This window comes from Carassius gibelio, chromosome A25 (assembly GCF_023724105.1).
Source record: "Carassius gibelio isolate Cgi1373 ecotype wild population from Czech Republic chromosome A25, carGib1.2-hapl.c, whole genome shotgun sequence".
Taxonomy (NCBI): domain Eukaryota; kingdom Metazoa; phylum Chordata; class Actinopteri; order Cypriniformes; family Cyprinidae; genus Carassius; species Carassius gibelio.
Window position 1 is genome coordinate 2,926,306 of NC_068395.1, and position 18,348 is coordinate 2,944,653.

Consider the following 18,348-nt stretch of genomic DNA (forward strand, 5'->3'; position numbering starts at 1 on the left):
TAGGTGTCTGATACATGCAAAAATAAATAAATAATACATAAAAAAGTAAACTATAATTTTTTAAAGTTACATTTGTTTTTGCCTCTAATTAAATAAATAAATATATATATATATATATATATATATATATATGTGTGTGTGTGTGTGTGACAAAATAAATAGAGAATACCGTAATAATATTTATTGCATTAATTATTTTTTACATACATTTAGCCTTAATTTATTTAAAAAGTTATTAATAATTCATTCTAAATTATTATTTGCATATTCATTTACCTTCCAGTTGTTAGGATGTTGCCAAGTTATTCCCTCAGAGCTCACATTATGTACTGGATTATTATATATTTATAACAAATATATATTTATATATATATTTGTCACATATATATAAATATATAAGTTACCATGGTGTAATTGCTATAATCTGGGTAGATAATTGACAGACAAATAAAACAGACAGACAGACATACCTCAGGCTTGTCGGTTAGATAATTCTGTCTGGAAATGTTGTTGAGGGTGCAAATCCACTGTGGAGAAAAATTAAAGAAGTGCGCTGAAAGAATGTACAGCATAATGTAGTATAAATCAGTGTATAATCAAGAGTGTATTCTGCAAAGCATCCTTATATAAGAGTGTGAATACCTCTTCATATTCCTTCTTACTGAAGAATCAGAGAGCAATTCCTTTAATTCACAAAATGCAGCTTATTTAGGTAATTCTCACCATTATATATATATATATATATATATATATATATATATATATATATATATATATATATATATATATATGCCTTCTGTCACATATATATATACTATTAAATCATATAGAATTTTATATATAGGTTATTACATAAAAATAAATCTAATATTTAATAATATTTATTATTTAGTTTGTTTTTTAAAAGTTGCACTTAATATCTCTTGTTTGTTGCTCCCAATTGATCTCCAAGAACAGCCTGGGAGCGTCCTGAGCTGACAGATAAAGCCTGTTGAGACCACAAACACTCGTTTGACAGATTCAGACATACGTTCTGCCGTTGGGTGAAGTGATCTGGAAGCAGTAGCGGCGCTCCTCACACTCGATGGTCATGACAGAACAGTTGTCCATATCCAGGACCATCCCGCAGCTGACACATCAGGTTCCCCCCGAGCGTGAAGAAGAACAAGCGGTCCCACACCGTCATCACCAGACCCGTCTTACTGCAGGACACAGAGAGTTCAATGTTAAACTTGAGTAATGATTCATCAGATATAAAGGGAGCCGTACTTCCTGATGTTGAGGTAACCGGCTTTCTGGATGAGAGTGCCACACACACACACACACACACACACACACACACACACACACACACACACACGAGTCACTCACATCCAGTCCATATGCACACAAATAACACTAACATTGAAGCATAAAGTCATGAGAGGTCATGCATTAGTGATGTCGTGAGACAAGCTGCAAAGAAACACACTTGAACGTCTTATTGCTTTATTGCTTTTAAAAAGCAGCTGTAACAATGTGATATTAAGAATCCATATATATATATAACTATTATTCTAAAAGATACAAAGCAAATAAAATAGCATTTTAAAAAATAATAAAATTATATGAAATATAAATATGATGATTATTTTATTTCTAAAAATTTTATCTTTTTTTATTTGTCTGCTTACAATTTAATGACAAAAAACACACCAATGTTTAATAAATAACAATTAATATTAATATAAATAGCAGTATTAATATAAACAAAACAAGCACAAAATATTGTAATTGAAAATGTTTTGAGAGTAATATAAATAATATAATAATGTTATTGTTCGAAATAAAATAATTTATTTTTAAATTTGTCTACTTGAAATATAATATGCTTTTCAAAAAAATATCTGATTTTTTTTACTTTTATGTGTAAAGATTTGTATAAAGCAAATGAAATACATATTTTTAAGTGAAATTTTAATAAGCAATATAAATAATATACTAATTGTTGTCATAAAAAATACGATCTTTTTTACATTTGTCTACTGAGAAGGTAATATGATGAATAACTAACTGAACTTTAAATATAAATATTAATCTTAAAAAACAATCAAGCAACAAACTGAAAGTTTTTCCTGAAAGTGTAGTGTAAAATAAATAATAAATAATATTGGTTTAAGATAAATAGTATAATATCATTATTATTAAAACAAAATTATTTCAACTTTTTTAAGTATAATATGGTGTTTCAAAAATATCTGAATATTAAAATAAATACAAAAAACAATAATAATCATCATAAGTCAAATTAATAAAAATCCAAAAACACAACAAATAAAATTATAGTTTTTGCTTTATTATTTTAAAAATAAAATCATTTTATCATTAGAAATACAATAATTTATTTTTACATTTGTTTACTTTAAACAAGATTGAAACATACTAATATTCAATAAATAACTGGATTAATATCCAGTTTATATTAATAATATTCATATTAAAATGTATATAAATAATACTATTAACAATATTACTAAATGCCAAGCAAATAGTATTTTTGAAATGATTATTTCAATAATATTAAATATTTTTTAAATTAAATTAAATTAAATTAAATTAAATTATGAAGTATTTTGTCACTGACCAGTATTTTGGAGAATATGAACTACTTCTTCATATACAGCCCACCGCTAGACCACATGCATAAGCTGAAGTGTGTTCCCGAGTGTGCATCCAGTATATTATTTGATATTCACAAAAGCGTTCAAATGTAGCTGCTCTGTGAAAGAGTGAAGCAGTGATTGCGTCTCTCACCACCTCAGCTTTTATCTGTCCACACACACACACACACACACACACACACACACACACACACACATTTAACAGCTCACTGCTGGATTCTGATTGATGGGTTTCACAGAACATGCCAGCAGACAAATCTGATCAATATTTACCTTTTCATTTTCTCTCTTCTTAGGTAAACGACTATATTTCACCATGGCAGCTTCACGCTCTGGAGAGACACAGAGACACAGAAAGAGGTGAAAGTGGTTTTCATTTAGCACAGAACTGTTTTTCTTTCATCCATTATTAATAAAGAGATATTCTTAACCTCATACCATCTCTGGCGATGCCGAATATCTCCTTCAGTGTGCTGATCTCTGAAAACAAACGTCACAGCACTTTAAAATATCTGATTACCTGACACTCAGGGATCTTACCTTTGACAATCATAAAAAATGCATACATTCACTGTATAAAAAGCCTTAAAAGAATTTTTAAAAGAGCCTTAAAGGTACACAAGCATTTAAACAGAGATTGTGATTAAGAGTGATTTGAGGAATATAAAAATAACAATTCATTTTTCTATAAATATGAATATTAATCGAAAGGATAACAAAAAAAATGATTATTTTAATAAGTGATATAAATGTTAAAACTTTTTATTATTAAAAAAAGCAATTTGATCTGTCTACTTAGAATGTAATCAATGTTCAAGAAATTTAATTATGTAAATTAATTATATAATAGACAAAATATATTTATTATAATATAAATAAATATTATATATTTTATTATTATTAAAAAGTAATTTTTAACTGTCTGCTTGAAATGTAATATGATGTTAATTTTAACAAAGATAAATATAAAGCTATATACACAAGTTAATTAAATAGTTTATTATTATTATTATTTACACTTTTAAAAATCCATTAAAAAAAATTAACTAAATATTTATGTAAACATTCTAAAAAAGAATAAAACTAAAATTGAATGTAAGAATCTTGAAGGAACAGTAACAAACATTTAATCATCAGAGAGAATTACAAAAAAACTAACATTCTATAAATTCTATAAATTAATGAATAATAAAACAAAATGAAAGCAGATGACTGATAATTTGTGCACAACAAACTGAACATTTATTTAAAAATACAGACAACTTTACTGATGAAGTCAATGTGGAAATGTGTGTTGTGTGTGTACCTGTGCTGGAGCAGCTGGTCTGTGTAGTTAGTGAGTGTGCCTGCATCCTCTTCAGACACACTGAGTAAGGACCGCGTCTGCAAACACAAACGCCAATGAGCACAAGACGCACACAATTCTCCATACACACAGTGTCAGATGTGCTAAATGAACCCAACAAGCATTCGTGCAGAGTGAAGCATGCTGGGTGTGTTCTGTCAGCGATCAGGACAGACTTCTGGGTGTGTTTCCAATGCAAACAAAGTCAACGGCCAGGTGTGCATTGCATTATAGGGTATAACTGCATATAAAGTAAATCATTAAGCTATTAAATAACATGCAAATTACTAGGCCTAATTATGACTTATGCATGCAATCATGCAATGCATGAAACAATGTTTTTTTGTGTTTCACTTGATGCCTCAGACCTGTCAGTTGCAGAGTGGAAACTGAACAGCATTTGTTGTTGTTTCTGACCTGACGTTGATGTGATATTAATATCTGATTCATCTGGTCTAATGTATCAGTATCAGACGGATTGGACCACCTAAACAACACCTCATGAAGGCCCCTTCATTCACAACTCCACTACTAGCAACACATTTACAACCTTAAAGCGTAGTAGCATCAGATACACGTATGTTTGACGCGCGTCTCTCATATTTATAAACATATGATCAACAAATGTGCAGGATGCATCTCGTCTATGGCGCTTATCTGAGATTTAAAAAAAAATCTATTAAAATGAATCATACATGTAACATAAAACGATGTTTTATTTAGATAAGCTGGCACATAACGTTACGTGCTGTGACGCGTGTCGCGACGACCGCGTCATCAGTTTTGCAACGCTAAGCGCACAAAACCAAACATTTATTAGTACTAAAGCATTGAAACAAAAGTCCGGTAAAATTATTTTTTTACCTGCGGACTGTCTTGCAAAGCCTCCTCGAGTAATAATTTGTGGTGTACGGCCGGCATCTTTCGCGTCGGGGACGGCAGGAACGGAATACAAGGATGAGGACTACATTTCCCAGCATGCAGCTGCTCAGAGACAATCCGGAACTGCTTTTGTTGCATGCTGGGAAATGAAGTCCTATTTAGTTAGAATGTAACCTGCTGCAAAATACACATAAATAAAGCACCATAATTGATCCTTTAAAAAGCAGTTTGTCGTCAAAAAGGATGCGGAACTCAAATCATATATAATACCTCATAAGGAAAGATAAAGTGTTGTTTTGTCTTTGGTGTTGGAAAGCTTGCTAACTTCTATCCAACAATACCCTCTGCTGGACTACAATGGCAAATTGTTACCATTCAAAGTTTGCATGTTCATTCGTTGGCTAGTCTTATATAATAATTTGTATGTGTATATATAAGTATATATATATATATATATATATATATGTGTGTGTGTGTGTGTGTGTGTGTGTGTGTGTGTGTGTGTGTGTGTGTGTGTGGATCCATCTCTGCATCATGTGACACAGGGCATAAGGAAGTTCTGGAGACTCAAGTGGCCCCTGAGCAGCTCCTGAGAGTCTCCTGCTGCTGTCATAACAAATATCTCTTTGTTAACGCCTCAAGGTTGATCACTCGTGATCCCAGACAGTCAATGAAACTAAGAAACCAACATCTGTGCATCCTTCATTTGTCATCAGCCCGAACAATATCTAACTTGATCTATTAAAATCAGAAACAGACAGAGAGACAGGCAGATATACAGACAGACTTGAACTGGCCTTACTTTGTTCAGAGTCCTTGTGTTGATGTTGGTGAGTGTCTGTATTAAGTTTCTCTCCAGGGCTGAGCGGTTTTATGGATAAAACAGAGATATATTTTAGCAGAGACTGACTGATGTTTATTACCCAGAAAATAAAGTGCACTTGTGTGTAGGGACGCCTGTTTTTGCCATGACACTTGATTACTGAACTGCTTTTGGCATGTCATATTTTCAGGATTTCTGTGGTATTCAGGTCAGATTTTATGAGCCGGGCACATAGTATAAATATTGATGTATTTATTTATTTATTGTACTTGCTTTATTATAAAATAAAGAAATCATTTGAGAACATAGTTAGAATTGTCACCTTATGAAACTTCCTATCACAAAAACATCAAGTGATTTTGTACATCATATATTGTTTCGATGACAATATAACATGGCATATGTGTCATAGACTTATGTAAAGGAAAAATACTTAGGCATCTTAGATAAACCTTATTATTTTTTCAAATCCATTTTTATTGTTTTAGAATCCATTTTATTAACAAATAATTCATTATTTCTTGCTTGCTTTTCACTGTTTTTATATGTCCTATTTTACTTATTTGGTTAAATATTTTCATATTCTGACCTGTTAATATTTATTTATTAAATTATGAATTTAAATTATATTAAATACGTCTCTTGATTCACTGTATGTCATTTCTTTTTGTTTATATTAATCTAAATGTATTGCTTGGTTACTGTTTTTTTTTTTTTTTTTTTTTTTTATATATAAATTCAGATTCTGACCTGAAAAGATATTTATTTAATTGTTAATAATTACTTTAATTAAAAAAATATACATATAATTCTAAATATTATTAGGCTTTTTTGTTCATTGCAATACATTTTTATTAAGTGTGTTTTTATTTATTATGTTGTATCCATCTTAATCATATATATATCTTTTTTAAAGTAAATATTTCGTGTTTTATTTGCTGGTTTTATTTGTCCAATTTTTTATGTTTTTAAAATTCTGACGTGAACATATTTATTCATTTGTTTATAATGTTTTAATGAATTACAAATGTCAATTATTTCTATTAACTATAATTACACATCTGTCATTGTAAATTGTTATTCATTTTATTGTACATGAATTAGTATTTTATTATTATTTAACTGCTTGCTTTTTACTATTTTTATTAGTACTATTTTATATCGCTAGTTAACATATTATAATATATTATTCTGATCTGTGAAGACTTTTAATTTTTAATATTAATGTAAATTATAAATGTAAATTATTTGTTTAAAATATATTACATTTCTGACCTATGAATATATTTATTGAATTGTTTATCTTTTAAATAAATTATTAATTTCAATTGTACATTTATTTGCAATTTGTACATTATACATGTAAATTATTTATATTATTTACTTACTGATTATTTTTTATGTATTTATTAGTCCTGTTTTATTTAGTTAAAATATTCTAATACTCTGATTTTATAATTCTTTGTATGTTGATTATACCTGTAAATTCTATAAATATGTATTAAAAATATATTTGTTTTAAAAAAAAATTATAATGAATAAATTGTAAATGTAGCTATATTAATTTGTAAACTAAACATTAGAGATGAAAATGATTTGCATTAAATATATTGTTAATGTCTTGCTTTGACTGTTTTTATTTACCATGTAAAGTTTCCTGTAAAGTTAATTCCCATGTAAACCGGAGGCTGGCCCCACCCCCCCTTCTCCCCCCTCTGTTTCCACGGCAACCCTGTCTGGGTGGAGGAGAGGAGCGAATCATGCGAGGCTCGAGCATCTCTTTCTCTCTCTCTCTCTCTCTCTCTCTCTCTCTCTCTCTCTCTCTCTGCAGACTGACCGAGGCTGTGTTGGAAGGAGCTCGTGCATCACATCAGTCCTGTCCTTTACTCATTCGTCCTTCTCCAAAGCAGGCACGGAGAGCTGCGTTCATGCCAAAATGGGATGTGGAAATTCCTCCGCCACCAGCACGACAGCAGGAGGTGAGTGTTTCACCCACTAACTGCTTTTGATCAAAGGACGTGTCCTGCTCTCCGAGGTTTGACGGAGCGCTCTGTTTGTCCTCAAACACTTGATTAAGTGTGTGTAGGAGCTTGACAGAGTCTCGTTTCCTCGGTTTATCAGCAGAAGCTCCTCTCCGGACGAATGTAGAGGTATGTGGTGTTACTCAGACAGAGGTGAAGGATCTGATGCTTAATAAACCAGTCATGGGGATTTCGTCCCTCACGTATAATGTATTCAGGTCAAATCTGTTCTTATGGCTTAGTGAAGCGCACTGGAAAGAAAAAGGAGACAAACCATAATAAATGAGATCGCTTGAACATCAATGTTTCTCCCAGGCGACTGAGAGCCACTTCTGCTTCTTAAGAGAAGAAGAAAATCATACATTATGTTCACTAAAGGTTAAGGAAAGGGTGCTGGGATGCAACCAAGACACCAAAGTCTGAATCAGAAGTCAGAGATCTCAAATGTGAACTCAAATATTTCTCTGAGCTTCATGTTACAGCTTTGTAGTACTTAAAAATAATAATAATAAAGGTTCTTTTTTTTGGCATCAATTGTTCCATAAAGAACGTTTAACATCCTCGGAATGTTTCCATTTGATAAAAGGTACTTTACAGTGGAAAATGGATCTTTAGATTATTAAAATGTTGTTAAAAATTAATAAAATAACATTGTTCTTTTAAGAACTGTTCGCTGATTGTGGTTCTTTGCTGTGAAAACCCCTCCTTTGGAATATGTCACTTGATTCATTTTTGAACGTTTTTATTCCTCCATTTCAGGAGAAACAAAGTTCATGCTTAACTGAAACATATACCTGAGAACACTATTGTGTGTGCCGACTGCTGAGCTATAATAAATGTTTCCTTCACAAGCCTGGACATTGAAAATGGGATGTGAGAACAGCTGGAGATGACTCAACCATCACCTCCGAAGAAGCCAGCGGATGAATTTTAAAAGTGCATTTGATGATATAATGCTTCACGGGTAATCTCATTGAAATGCAGACTGGATACAAGAAAAGAGGCAAACAAAATCAACTTTGGTTAAAAACAGAATTAGCCTTGAGGGTCCTGAGAGAGAACGGTGAATGATTGGCAAGCGAGGCATCAAAGTGACGACATCCATCACTAAACTCCTAAACAGAGAGAGCGGAGCCTCAAAACTGAATTTATTGCTCAGACGATGTTCTTTTAGAGCTCAGGAGATTTGCTGAAATAGAAAGAGAAATAGAAATAGTCTTAACAGAGCACTTAGATGAATTCCTGGGTCTCGCCCACTAGACCACCTTCCAAGACCTCATTCCTGCGCACCAGCCTGGAAAACACGAGCACAGTTGTTCGGGAAGGGTCCTCGAGGGAGCTTCACTGCTTCTGTGGAATGGGTGATGAGCTCCTGCAGATCTGCCTTCACGTATGAAGACTCCAGCCCCACTCACAACCCAGACAGACCACCCCACTGTGAGGAGAGACGGAGCCTGAGCCCACCGCAGACGGAGAGAGCACCTCAGACATCGCTGGGAAGAGCGAACCTGACGCCATCAGCGAGCCAGAGAAGACACCGTCCCAACTGGTGCGCGTGCCGACTGTCCCATCCATCACAGAGGGAATGCCCATGGAATTCGATGGTGCAAGGATGCCACTGAGAGTGAGAGCATGCGTGTTGGACTTGGAGATTATTTTTCAGTTTGGAGAATTAGAGACTTTGCTTTCCTCTAAGCCTGCCTGAATCTGTCTGGTCTGACTAAAACTGACTTTTTGTTTTTGATCGAATTTTGTGCATTATTTTTGTGAATATCTTTAGTCTCCTCGGGCCTCATCCACTCCATCCAGTCTTCTTAATCCGCAGTCAGTTCCTCTGTTTCACCTCCTCTCAGTGGTGGGGCTCCATCTTGGGCCACCTCGTCCCCCCACCCAGACTCCTGCACCTGGACTCCTCCCACCATCGATTACAGTGGACCATTGGCCATTCAGCCTCGCCGGGTTCCCTCCGTCAGTCGGCTCCACCTGGATCGGACTTTGCCACACCCCCACTACTAACCCCCACTACCACCCCTTTGGCTATGGTCTGCTCCACCCTTCTTTAGGCTCCGCCTCCTTCCTTGGTCGCTCCTGCTCACCCTCTGGCCTCAGGATCACCAGCTACATCTCAAGACCATAATCGGCATACAGCTTCATCGTGGCCGCCTGGATCCTCAGCATCACTCCACCTCCTCAGCTCTCTGTCTGTGTATAGGGTTCCACCTCCATCGCTGTCGTCGCCTTCAGTCATCCCCATGGTGACGTCTTGGCTCCTCCCTCCTTTTGATGCTGCCATGGAGAGCCATTCAGGTTGTGGCCCGGGCACCTGCCATCAAGCCCCTGCTCAAAGCCTCTCCCTGGCTTACACCCCACCATCATCACCACACTGGACTTTGTTGTTCGTCGTCCTCCTCCATCCCAGACAGCAAAATAGTGTTTGCCCAGATCTGCCCCCCTTCTGACCCATGCTGGGCCAGATGTGGGCCGGATCTGGGCCGAAACTGCTTGCTGTCTGGGATCCCTCTTCCTGTGTGTGCCATCCCCTGTGCCACCTCCTCATCCTTTACGTTCCTCTTAACATAAAACATAGAAACAGTCCCAAATGAGTGTTGCTCTCGGATGAATGTGATGAGAAATGTTTGAGTTCATATTGAGATCATCTGAATCCAGACTTTGGTTTCTTGGAATCTTTTTCTAAGGAGAAACATCTGAGAAACAGGAGAGTTAATCAAAAGATTAATAGCATCTCATTATTATCCAAAAGGTTCTTTCTACTTGCTTCCTTTTCCTTTCTATGGTTCCATGAATCTTTCCATTCCACAAAAGGTTCTTTCGATTGTTAAAATGTTTTTCAAACTAATAAAAACCGGGTAAAAAGAGCAGTTCTTAAAACTCTAAAACGGTTCTTCTTTGGCATCACTGCAAAAAAACACTTTTGGGATGATCTTTTTTTTTAAGAGTGTGTACCTTCCAAGACGAAAGATTGCCTGGAAATGTTTCTTGACCCGGTAAAACTGACCTCTGTATCTTGAGGACAAGAAAACCCTCTTCAGTGAAAAGGTTTTGAGCATTAGTCTAACACAGATGGACGTTCTGTGTATTGACTGAATCCTTCAAAACAAAAGAGTCTAAACTCACTTAGGTCAAACTCATCCGTCGATTCTGTCAAGCAACGGCTCTATTCAAGTTTCACTTCAGGTTTATTTGTATAGTGCTTTTCGCGATACAAATCGTTGCAAAGCAGCTTTACATGAAATTACGTTTCTACAATATATTTAGTAGTAGCTTTTCAGTGGTGACTAAGTCAAATTAATTGCATATAGCAGAAACGTACGGTAAAACTCAGTTAATGAATAGGGACTGAAACTTGAATAAAGACTGTGTTTGAGAGAAAAGAGAGATCTCATTGAGAATAACCGCTGTGGTTTCTGTCTTTAAGGGTGAATTAAGAGTCACTGCACAAATGAATGTTTGTAATCAAAGAATTGAACCACAGACTGAATACTACTGAAATCAACACAGGCATAGAAAGAATCGAATTTGATTCACTAAACACGTCTGTGTCACTCTGAAGAGACAACCTTTTTGCACTCCTTAACACAAGGTTTCTTGTAAATTTGTTATTTTTAATTCTTAATTATTATAGTTTTATTAAACTAAAAAGAAGACTAGATGTTACATTTTTAAATATATAAAAATTGTTTATATATATGTATCGATATGGATACATGTTTCTATCTAATAAATATTGTGTTATTAAAATATTTTTCTATTTATTGTGTGTGTATACAAATGGGCTCCTGGGATATATATATATATATATATATATATATATATATATATATATATATATATATACAATTTATATAAAAATATATTAAAAATTATATAAATTTTATGTAATAAATGGCTGATAATCAATGTAGCACTATGGGTTTTTTTTTTTTTGTTTTTTTTATTTATTAAAACATATTACCAAGTAAAATGGGTGGCAAATGAATAGTATTAAAAGTTGATTTTACACTTAAATCCTTTAAAATATATATATATATATATATATATATATATATATATATATATATATATATATATATATATATATATATATATATATATATATTTAATTCTATTTTCTTTACGCTTTTTACAGGTCCAGCAGAAGCTGCCAAGGATGTGTGAGTAATTTAATTTATGACATATCCAAACATACCATATTCATGAACAGACAGAATGAATGTGATGACTGTAACGTCCCCCACTGACCCGAGAGAAGTTAATAACAGCATTGAGCACCAAATTGGTACATAACTGCTCACCACAGTGTAAATCCACCAAAATACACACACAGACTGAATCCTGGGGGGGTTCAATCAGCCTGTTCCAGCTAACCATTCAGCAGCTTTTGTGGCGCACATGGGCCCCTGAGGGTCCAAACACATGCTAACCAATCAGCAATCATTACCCATCCCCCCGCAATGCCTGACACCTCACAGTTTACTGTCAAAGACACCAGACGGCATCCGTCCCATCGGTGGAAAAACGCCCGAGTGTGTTTAGACAGCAGATTTCTGTTATGACATCAGCATGTGACTCCTGTTTGACACGGTTTTAACATTTAACATCTATAAAAAGATACAGAGGAGTTGAATAAATGCTCGCCGTCTGAAATATTTAACAGTTTTCCACTCTCGGATCAAGTTGTGATAAACATTTAGCTCAAGAGTGCATTCCGAAAATTAATATCCCATTCCAAATCTCCACTGCAAAATTGGAAATGGAATGAAAATGAAAAACAGCTCGATCAACTGAACTGTTGTTTTAATTGTTCAGCCAACAAAACATTGGCAATTTTAAGATGTGTTTTCAGTTGACAAAAATATGAATATGAAAATTAAATATGAAATGTATTCGTATATTTTAGCTTTTAATATATAAAATAAATAATTATATAATTTGCTATAAAAAAATAATATTATATAATTTTTTATTTTAATAGACAATAATAATACTATTAATATATATATTGCTCCAGATTCGTGCGACCTCTGACATATATAGCAATTATAAGTCGCTTTGGATAAAAAGCATCAGCTAAATGAATAATGTAATAAACACACATTTTTATATGAATTTCAAAATAATTTTAGCTTTTAGAGTGAATTCCTAGTTAAAATCCCATCCAAAATCTATACTGCAAAATCAGAAATGGCATTTTTTCTTTATGCAAATGAAAAATGAATTAGTGATGGATATAAATAATGCATGATCAGTTAGTTATACTGTTGTTTTCATTTTTAAGCTAACAAAATATTAGTCATTTTAAGGAAATATGCATTGTGGACATTAATGTAAACATTAAATATGAACTGAAACAGACTGTACTTCTATCCCATGAAATAAAATATAGACTCGGGTTCATCAACACAACACGCTCTTTCTGAAATTAAAATGTAGTATGAAGTGTTTCGATGCCAGTCAGTCTTGTGTAACAGATTATTTTAGCAAAGAGGACACTGATGGAGTACAGAACAAAAAAGTAGAGGAGCGAGCTTGAATTGCTGTAAGACAGAAGTGTCAGCCACAGAGACTGTCTTCATCTTTATTCTCTTGATGCAGGACAGAAGAACCATCACCAGATGATGAGAAGCGAAGGTTAGACGTTCTACTGCAATCATGCCAATCTATGCAAGGCCTCTGCTAAACATCATGAGACTGAATCGGGACAATAATAATGAATGTGTAACTGTGTGTTCTGCAGGAACTATGGAGGAGTGTATGTGGGTCTTCCTGCTGATCTGACCACAGTAGCTGCCAGCCAATCAAAGTCCACACGTAAAGGTGAGGAGCGCATTCACAGAACAACACAGGTTTGAAACAGTTAAAAGCAAACGAACAGTAACAACAGTATATTTTGCTCTTTTTTTTTTATAGATCAAATAACAGCCACAAGTTTCTTATAAAAAAAAAGCAAAGAAGTTGCTTGTTTTCCAGCTGTTTTATATTCACAGAAATCAATAGATTGAAATTACCCACAATTCATTTTGTGATTCCAGAAGTTTATTCGTTCTTCAATTAATACACATTTCTATATACACATTTAAAAAAAAGATATTATATATTATATATATTTCAGTTTACAAATTGTACATTCTTATGTGTAACTTAATTTGTGTTCTATTATATATATATATATATATATATATATATAAATCAGTCAATATGTTAAATATATTAATATATTTTTTGAAATGTAACCTACACAGCGTGTGTTCTTTGATAGATGTATATATAACATTTTAATATAACTTAAGCTTGTTCTTCAACAAAAGATTTTTATTACAAGTGTACATAATATATACACACAGTATATATATATATATATATATATATATATATGTATTTTTTTTTTTTTTTATACAATTTTATGTTATTATATGTGTTGTACATTCTAATTATACATATTTTATATAATTTTTTTATTGAAATAATTTCTCTAATAATAAATAGTCCCCTCACTAATTGACTACTTGAGTTGGATTAACCAGCTACACAACCATCGTGACCCATAATAAAAAAAATGCAGTACCACATGAAAAGAGTCCATGCTTTATATTTCCAGACTTCTAAAGCCTTTGTTTGATGAAGAGAGAGCAATTCAAATAGTAATTTCACACAACAGACATTTGTTTCTCTATAATGTGTCTGGCATTGTGCAGCCGTATACATTAACAGACAACATGATATACATACGAATGTATCTAAATTACCTTTAAGGTTATAATGAATGTTTTGTTTTTTTTAAAGCATGATGAAAGACCTCATGACAACACGGTCATGATGAAAGGCTATAATGGCTGGACTGATTACCCATAATAACCCTGTGTATGAGGAAGCAGTGTGTGAGAGGAACAGACTGCGGTATTACATTTAGATTACACAGCACAACATTACCGCACGGCTCCAGAGAGACTATGAACTGGATCACACGTCTTATTACATTACTGCTAAAAACCAAGCTTAATTTGTATCTGGAGAACAGACTCGCGACGTGTCTGTAAACTCAAGTCAGAGCGATTCAGTATTATTATCTTAACAACAGCAAATATGGCATACTGTCCATTACCACAGACTAACATGCAACCCATCTCTCAGTATGCAAACAACATGTGCACATTACTTAAAGAATGTCTTCAAATGCACAATTTTGGGCATAGTTTGAATGTAATGATAAACACTATAAGAATTAGTTCACCCAAACATGCAAATTTGCTGAAAATTTGCTCACCCTCGGGCATCCAAGATGTAGATGAGTTTGTTTCTTCATCAGAACAGATTTGGAAAAATTTATAATTGCATCACTTGTTCACCAGTGGATCCTCTGCAGTGAATGGGTGCCATCAGAATGAGTCCAAACAGCTGATAAAAACATCACAATAACCCACATCACTCCAGTCCATCAGTTAATGTCTTGTGAAGTGTAAAGCTGCTTGTTTGTAAGAAACAAATCCATCAAGATGTTTAAACTGTGGATTATTGTGATGTTATTATGCAATGCTATATTTCTCCAAATCTGTTCCAATATACTGGGTGGACTATTCCTTTATCACTCAGTGCTCCGATCACTTCCAGATCATTTAACATATCTGTAACTGAATCGGTTATTTTCTGTTGCAGTCAACAGATGCTATAGATGTTGTCTGTAGATATTAAGACAAAATAACCCAGAATATTTCTGAACGTCAGTTTGTTTTCAATGCTTTTGTGAACAGCAGGTGCCTGTCATGCTGATTCTCTGATCAGAGCTTGATAAGAGTCCCGACCGCTAAAAGTGTGTGGGTGTGTATTCATGACCCATCACCTTCTCTTTAATAACTTGGTTAAAGCTTTCCAGAGAAGACAGATTGGACACTTTAATGCATGAGTTTTCCAATTAGTGGCATCTGTTGAAGCTCAAATGAAATGTAATTGTCAGATCACTCGTCTTGTGATGTGAACTTGTTTTTTCCTTCTTCGTCAGACTGAAAGCAGATCACATGAACCGACAACGAACCCGAGCTCTGCAGTGGCTGATTTTACAATGGATATTGAGACGATATATTCGAGGATCAAGCTGTTTTCGGAACTGATTCCAGAAACGGTCGGCACTTCGGAATGACATCACTGTGACATCATACCGGCTGGCGTACAGAAGGGTTCTATTTGGAACACTGAGCGTTGTTGTGACTACGAATGTAGACTCTGTTGCCATGGTGACCGGCGACCCCCCCTCCCCTCTCCCTCCACCAGGAGGACATCCTGGTATTTCGGAGTCACCATGGAAGGGCATTTCCTGAGTCTGGAGACCCATCAGACCCAATCAACTGAAGGTCTCTGCAATAACAGACTTTACTGAATCTATTCTTTCACTCTTTATGAAATCTGAGATCCGAACAGGATGATGTAAATATTTTACACACAGTAAGCACGAAATATGTTTAGCACTAACATGACTAGAGCTGTTGACATGACTACTAATTCATATATAGACTGTAGTTTCTTTTACACTTTGATAGTCACCTCACTATTCAAATTAAGGCATATATTAACAGCATTTACTAATCGAAGAGTTCTATTTATTCTATTTCAGGCTATTTGACCTGTGATTGTACCATTAACATTTTTTCTGACTAATGTGAATTCTGTATATGATATTAAAACTATGAGATTTTAAGAAATGGAATCTGTGTCTGCATATGGAAAATGATCTATATCTGCATCTACTTTTGAAAAATAAAGATGTCAGGATGAACCCAGAAGCAGTTTTTGCCATGGAAGAACCTTTTCCTGCATGACTGTCAACAAAGAACCTTTATTTTAAAGAGTGTAAATGCTTCTTTACACTTTTCCAATCAAAGGTTTGGGATCAGTAAGTTTCTTTATTGCTTTCATTATTTATTAATTTTTTTAATGTATTATATTTCAGTAAGGATGCACTAAATTAATAAAAAAATGACAGTCAGGACATTTATTATTGCTAGAAATTTTTTCTACTTTAGATAAAAGTTCTTTTGAACTTTCTTGTTTTATAAAGGAATCCTGAAAACCAAAAATATATCAAGGTTTCCACAAAAAATATTAAGCAGTACAACTGTTTTAAACATTGATAATAAGAAGAAATGTTTCTTGAGCACTAAATCAGCATGAATTCTGAAGGATCGTGTGATACTGAAGACTGAAATAATGATGCTGAAAATTCAGCTTTGCCATCACAAAAATAAATTACATTTTAAAATATAATCAAAGAGAAAACAGCTGTTTTAAATGTTAAAAATATTTCACAATATTACGGCTCCTATACTGTATTTTAATTAAATAAATGCAGCCAAAGAGATGGCATTCAAAAACAATACAAAATCTTACCGACCCTAAATGTTTGAACAGTAGTACCAATGGTTTTTTGAAGATGAAAGGTTTTTGATGTTTCAGTATTGTTTCTCGATATCAATATTTAGATTTCTAGGATCTTCAAAACACCAGCATATGACGGTTTACCAAAAGACTAGACTAAAATGGCATCAGGGTGATGGCAGACAGAGATACTAATTATTGGACCAAAAAACACTACACAGAATCTTGTAGATTACAATCTGCAACTAGACGGATGTACTGTTACTTCCTCTACAGTCAGAAATCTGGGTGTTATATTAGACAGCAACTTGTCTTTTGAAAATCATAATTCCAATGTTACAAAAACTGCATTCTTCCATCTTAGAAACATTGCCAAGCTACAAAACATGTTATCTGTTTCTGATGCAGAAAAGCTAGTTCATGCATTCATGACCTCTAGACTGGACTATTGTAATGCACTTCTAGGTGGTTGTCCTGCTTCGTCAATAAACAAGCTACAGGTCGTCCAAAATGCAGCAGCTAGAGTCCTTACGAGGTCAAGAAGATATGATCATATTACCCCAATTTTACAGTCTCTGCACTGGCTACCTATTAAATTCTATATCAGTTACAAATTATCATTACTTACCTATAAGGCCCTAAATGGTTTAGCTCCTGTGTAACTAACTAGCCTTCTACCACGTTACAATCCATCAAGCTCCCTAAGGTCACAAAACGCTGGACTTTTGGTAGTTCCTAGGATAGCAAAGTCCACTAAAGGAGGTAGCGCTTTCTCACATTTGGCTCCCAAACTCTGGAATAGCCTTCCTGATAATGTTCGGGGTTCAGACACACTCTCTCTGTTTAAATCTAGATTAAAAACACATCTCTTTCGCCAAGCATTCGAATAATGTATCTTTTTAATTGTGAGTGTAGTTGCATCTGTTCAAAGGTGCTTTTTTATTCATTAGCTTGGGTTAAACTAATTTTACTTTGTTGGATCAGCAGCTATGCTAATGATGTCTGTATTTTGTTTCTATGTTTCGCCACGGGATTCACATCCTGTGGTAACTAGGATTTAAACAAGCTCCAGTCTGGATCCAGAACACCTGAGAAGAGATGATGCTGACCCTCAGAGGACCCCAGATGATGATAACCCTGAATCAACAAACAGAACTAACAATTATTGCTAAATGTGTGACTGAATCATATAATAACTTAATTAATAATATTGATAGTTCATCGTCTAGCTGA

General features: G+C 34.1%; 1 protein-coding gene and 1 long non-coding RNA gene across 2 annotated transcripts in view; one reads left to right on the forward strand and one right to left on the reverse strand.

The window, feature by feature from the left end:
* LOC127946861 (uncharacterized) overlaps positions 1–4,951 on the reverse strand; it is a 9,612-nt gene extending 4,661 nt beyond the window's left edge. Inside the window, exons 1-6 of the long non-coding RNA XR_008151184.1 lie at positions 4,870–4,951; positions 3,967–4,043; positions 3,099–3,140; positions 2,934–2,992; positions 1,031–1,202; positions 471–527 (exon numbers count right to left, since the gene is read on the reverse strand). This is a non-coding gene — a long non-coding RNA (uncharacterized LOC127946861). The remainder of the gene's footprint in view (positions 1–470; positions 528–1,030; positions 1,203–2,933; positions 2,993–3,098; positions 3,141–3,966; positions 4,044–4,869) is intronic.
* Positions 4,952–7,541: 2,590 nt separating this feature from the next.
* Positions 7,542–16,447, forward strand: LOC127946860 (overexpressed in colon carcinoma 1 protein homolog). Its single transcript, XM_052543683.1, has 5 exons — positions 7,542–7,689; positions 11,879–11,903; positions 13,345–13,380; positions 13,487–13,566; positions 15,746–16,447. The coding sequence occupies exons 1-5, from the start codon at positions 7,647–7,649 to the stop codon at positions 15,748–15,750; spliced, it is 189 nt and encodes a 62-aa protein (XP_052399643.1). The 5' UTR covers positions 7,542–7,646; the 3' UTR covers positions 15,751–16,447.
* The last annotated feature ends 1,901 nt before the right edge of the window (positions 16,448–18,348 follow it).

Bases quoted from the DNA above. Each gene is read 5' to 3' on its own strand.
- LOC127946860 (XM_052543683.1), top strand. From the start codon at position 7,647: ATGGGATGTGGAAATTCCTCCGCCACCAGCACGACAGCAGGAG. The intron at 11,904-13,344 runs GTGAGTAATTTA...CTCTTGATGCAG, and splicing joins GCAGAAGCTGCCAAGGATGT to GACAGAAGAACCATCACCAG. The intron at 13,381-13,486 runs GTTAGACGTTCT...TGTGTTCTGCAG, and splicing joins CCAGATGATGAGAAGCGAAG to GAACTATGGAGGAGTGTATG.